The following is a 5481-nucleotide window of genomic DNA, read 5'->3' as shown; positions in this document are numbered from 1 at the left end:
GTTGCATTTATTCTTAAATTTCTTAAATTTAATCCACAGGTTGATTAGAATAGTTTTATAACCCCACCCCTTTTCTTCAAATGTTAATTGTATTTATAAAAAATATGCCTGAAGTCAAAATACATTACCAGAATGAAATTATTTGTCATATTAATCCGATCAAATTTACTTTTTTCCTTCTACTACCACCTCAGAATCATCCAAAATATATTTGCTTCTGGATCTTTTTTAGTCCCAAACTTGGACAGTCCAGTCTCCAAGTGTCGTTGGTCTTGTAAATGGATTATTTTCAAGATCTGTATATTTTTTAACACCTTCTTTAAAATATACCTTTTATACTTTTACAGTATTTCCCAAAACTATTATAAGTCTTGATTTTCAACATTTGTCAAAAGAGTTAATTATGTGGAGGCTGCTCATTGTCACTGTTATTCAAATAAATTATCTTGAAAATTTACTAATTTATGTTTTAGAGGAAACTTTCAAACTCTTTGACTAATGAGATTACTTCAAAGTTATCTCCCCTGTGAAGGCCTTGTTATTCACAGATATTTCCTGGTGTAAAGAATTTTATCTGGCATCAATTTGCATTGACAAAGTTTAATGTTGTTAATACCCATTTTCTCTCATTTTGTAGGGTCGCCAATACAAAAAAAAATAAATGTTATATCCATACGAAATATCCATGACATGCCTTTAAAATAACCAGCAAAATTTAATAAAATACATAACAGTTTAACCTTTTTGGGTAAAAAAAGATTGTTAATGTTTATAGTATAACGCTAACGTATCGTACATCATACATTACTTAGTCAATTTCGCCACTAAACAACGGACTTACCGAGCGTTACAAATGCAATACGAATATTTCATATAATGCAGTTTGGTTTGATATCTTGAAATAACAAATTGCTATAATTTGTTTATTTAAAGAGTTTGGTCTTTTGGGGGGGGGGGGGGGTTGAAAAGAACAAACAGCTTAGGTTATCTCACTCCTGACCCACCAAAGAAGCGAGTTTGTGCACGCTAAAGGCCTGTTATTTTACACGGACATCACTATTCATAATTTCCTTATCTTTCCTTGTAATCTAGAAAAAAGCATCGCCTCCATGTACAACACGTCACAAAATACAATTAATGAGGATATATAGTTTCGTTTAGAAACGAATAATGATATTCCGAGTTCCAGTGATTTATAAAGCAAAAAAATAAAGGGAAAACACTCACTGCTGCAGACTGTTCTGGAATTTATTCTACTGCACTGTTTGTCTGCAGCAGAATATGCACAAATTTATTTTGCATGTATATTTATGATTATAACGTGAGGCTATAACGTGAGGATATATAGTTTCGTTTAGAAACGAATAATGATATTCCGAGTTCCAGTGATTTATAAAGCAAAAAAATAAAGGGAAAACACTCACTGCTGCAGACTGTTCTGGAATTTATTCTACTGCACTGTTTGTCTGCAGCAGAATATGCACAAATTTATTTTGCATGTATATTTATGATTATAACGTGAGGCTAATTTCAGAGAATATTCCGACATGCGTTTCACAAAATATGGTGAAAATAAATTCACAACAAGAAACTTATGAAAATATTATATACAATCTTTTTGACAAATAATATTTGAACTTGGCTTTGTAAATTACCAGTAAGAGCCCTAGAAATGAGGTCACTCAACAGTAAATGGTAACAAAGAATGCTGATAGTGAATGACAGTAAATTACAGGCATACTTTACTAACCGGCGTTGTAAAATCAGTGTTATACCTACCTCCACCTTGTAGTCTCGTGAGATCTTTAAGTTAATAAATAACATAACTGCATATGTATCAAACAGCCCCTATGACATGTTTTTGTAAATGAAGTATGAAATAAAGATAAAAAAAAAAAAACAGCGACTACCATAATGTTGGACCAAATTTAATTAAAATGCCTATTTTTGCCCTTTTTCGTCTTTGTTTTGTGGTCGAGCTAGTTTATTGTCTTCTTATCTTTGCCTCAGATTCCTTTAATATATTAGTGTTCTTCCATTTCTTAAGCAATGATGCCTGCTTGGGGAAAGGGAAACAGAAAGATAAGAGAAAAAAATCAGTCTCTTCTTGCTTTGTCTTTTTTTTTTGGGGGGGGGGGGGTCGAAGAGAACAGGTACGACAGTTTTAATTCCACTGATAGATTGGTCTGCCCTAAGGTGTGGTATTTACTTCCTTGTACTGAAAAACAAATAACAGAGCTGTCCGGTCATGGAGGAAATGTACAACAGCGCGAGTAATATAAATAAGGACCAAAAAGTGGCCATAGGCATATGCCTAAGACAAAGTAAAAAGAAAAACAGACCTTGAAGGTACTCAAATACCGGCTGTTATCAAATATGAAGTGGTTTTTAGCTGCATTGGTTTGTTTTGGCGCTCTGGCTCACATTCAGGGTAAGTTGGTATATATTTCAGTTTCTTTGGGTAAACTTTCTCGTAGAGGACATTTACACGAAAGTGATTTTTTATTGGTCAATATGTCTTCAGTTCAACAGCTGTTTGAATTTTAATAGACTCGATTTAATGATTACTTCAAAATCATATATCTTCGTTTACTAAGAGTATTGAACTGCGGATCCTCTGTTTCGGGTTCTTTTTTGAAGAATAAAAAAGCTGTGATGTGGCCAACGTCGGTCATCGAATTTCCTATGATTTTTTTCTAAAATAAAGTCTAAAATGCAGACGAAAATTGAATAAAAATTAATACTTATTTCAAATAACTCAATAAATAGCTTGTGTCTACTTTCGCGGTGTCGCCGGGTTTTTAAAAATTGATAAAAAAATTCGTTATGTCTTTTGGCAAAGGTCATAATTTTAATCTTTTGATGATTTTGTAAAATTTTAGCCATAAATAATATCTGCAATTCAGTAACATCCATGATTAGTTAGACGATATGGTGACAGGACACAGATAAATGTTTTACACGAAGCACAGTAAAACTGCATTCTCTTAGAAACTAATTTTCAAAACTTAGTTACCAGATGTATGAAAAATATGCTTGCGGTTGAAGACAAAATGCGTCAGTAAAATAAACGTGCATGTTCCTCGTAATGCCACTTTAAATAACGCACTCTTATTTTTGTTAGAATTGATGACATGAAAATATAATCCAAAAATGTTTTTTTTTTTTAAGCTTTTGTTACTAAAACTGCTGAAACCTTAGTTACTTAACTCGAATTTCCCCATACTATCAAGGCATGAATTTTAAGATTTTCCATAATTAACCTAAAAAGCTGGATTTATCACCTTCTGTCACCAGAGATTTAGAAAAAATAGAATTCGCGAATATATTTATTTATTTTTTTTACTTTTTTGTTTCCTTCAATTGGACCTATATATTGAAAGTGAGTGACAACGAGCAAAACAAAATAAGTCTTTTTTATCTTCTGACCCACACATTGTTGTAAAATTGTACCATTTACTCTTTTATATTAGCCAAACGGAGCAAAGTGTTAGTCTGTCATTTATTGGAAAATGTTTATGTTCTCTTTAAAATACAATGAATGAAAAAAGATTGCTCCATGCAAATGGACCATTATTTTATCGTTATTTCTTTTGAATTCCAGCCTTGAGTTGGTCTGCGTGGTTTGACAGAGACAATCCATCCGGCAGCGGAGACTGGGAAACTTTATCTGACCAAAATGTAAATATTGAACTTCATTAAGAGATTATAATAAATAGCTTATTTATTTCTTAGAGAATCTCAACAGTTTCATCATGTAAATGTAAAGCTATAATTTCTTCCAAAACATTACTGACTGAAGTGAACACACATTTAGGTCTTACTCTTTATCTTAGTTTGTTGTAATAAAAAGTGAGTCTACACAGGGGCACTTTCGCTTTGAAAAAAAAATTATTACAGAAACTAGGACCCGTATGCCCCCGTAGTTCCCCTATTGCAGCACAGTGCCGCGTCAAAGGCAGTGGCGCCATCTTTACAACGACAAGCGGATCACCACCAAACGTGCTGGCCCACAGATGTACACCAACCGTCGGTCTTGTCTGTAAAAACTCTGATCAATCTGGCTCTGGTTGTAGAGACTACGAGATTCGATACCTGTGTCCCAAGCCATGTAAGTTTGCTCTTTTAAAAGTGTAAAATCACTCTTTTAAATTTTAATCAAAAAATTAATTGGTTTAATTTTAAAGTGTGATGATTTCTTGCTTGGTGCAAATTACCTCACACACAACGTTCGAAGTCATACAGTGTAAAGCCTATTTTTTATGTTGTTTATGGCCAGGGTATGGTTCATCTTTAATTTTTTCAAATTTCAAAGTCCTAAACAAACAAAGTTATTTATGCTTAAAAATTATACAGGGTCCACAGCTGTTAAAATGAAATTTTTAGTCATTTTTGTGCCTCACTGTTTCCCCCTGTCTGTTTTTTTATCATTTCATTCAAATGGACAAAAAAAAAAAAAAAAAAAAAAACTTTAATTTCTTCACTTATTCATCTAAAAGTTTTATTAACGTAAATGTATTTAATTTTCAGCGTCAGTATGGACCAGGTGGTTCGACCGTGACAATGCATCCGGTACCGGAGACTGGGAGCCTTTGTCTGACCAACTGGTAAGAGAGAAATGAAAAATATATATACAATTTATATAAATAAACAAAGAAAAGTTTATGTTCTTACGATGTAGTCTATAATGCCATTCACTGTACATTTCAAGGTGGGGTATCAATTATTATATATTCATCCAAATTATTTTAGGCCTGTTCTTTTTTAAAATTCAACCTGAACCATTCAAGAAAACACAGTTTTTAACTTTTTAAAAATTAACCAATTATCATTGCAGAAACTGGGCGCAGTCTGCCCTGGTGGAGCGAACCCCCTTGGGGCGGAATGCCGTGAGAGGGGAACCGCAAATGTTTTTACCCAGTTTTCCGGAAATCCACCCGACAATTTGCTCAGGCGTTGCACAAGTGCAGGCTTGATCTGCAGAAACGCTGATCAACCAGGTGGGAGAATGTGCAGAGATTACGAGATCCGCTACTCATGCCCTGCCTAGACTCATCGGACCAATGGACGGTGGTGCTGTTGGACCTCCATCGGATGGATCTGGATCGACCAGAAAAATTATTCGTTACCGAATTGCCCTTTTTTCGAAATCAGGTCTAACTTTTGCATGGGTTTCTCATTTGAAACTTTTTTGTGGCAAACAGTCTTTAAATGATTAATTTTACACATGCTTTTAACGTTTAAGGTATTAAATTTTCTTAATATCTTTGTTTTTCTCCTTTATAGAGGTAGAGTATTCTAAATGAGAATTGTATTTTCGATCAAAAGTAGTTGCAGTCGAGAATTTTAATGCGTCTGTAGTGACTTATGCTCTCTGTTCAAGTTTTTCAAAATGGTACCAAACTAAGTATCAACTTCGTAAGAAATTATACATTGTATTTGATAGTTAATCCTCAGCACCAATAAAGAATTAAAAAATAA

The 5481-nt window shown here is 33.5% G+C and overlaps 1 protein-coding gene across 1 annotated transcript; it reads left to right on the top strand.

The window, feature by feature from the left end:
- Positions 1 to 2251: 2251 nt before the first annotated feature.
- LOC106173702 (cartilage intermediate layer protein 2) lies at positions 2252 to 5481 on the top strand. The gene is made up of 5 exons (XM_013554911.2): positions 2252 to 2431; positions 3605 to 3681; positions 3901 to 4111; positions 4531 to 4607; positions 4838 to 5481. Exons 1-5 carry the CDS (start codon positions 2377 to 2379, stop codon positions 5048 to 5050), a joined length of 633 nt encoding a protein of 210 aa, XP_013410365.2. The 5' UTR covers positions 2252 to 2376; the 3' UTR covers positions 5051 to 5481.

This window comes from Lingula anatina, chromosome 1 (assembly GCF_051362555.1).
Source record: "Lingula anatina isolate TDL-2025a chromosome 1, LinAna3.0, whole genome shotgun sequence".
NCBI classification, from domain to species: Eukaryota; Metazoa; Brachiopoda; class Lingulata; order Lingulida; family Lingulidae; genus Lingula; species Lingula anatina.
The sequence above is the reverse complement of the archived record's forward strand: the minus strand, read 5'-3'. Positions and strand labels throughout refer to the sequence as shown.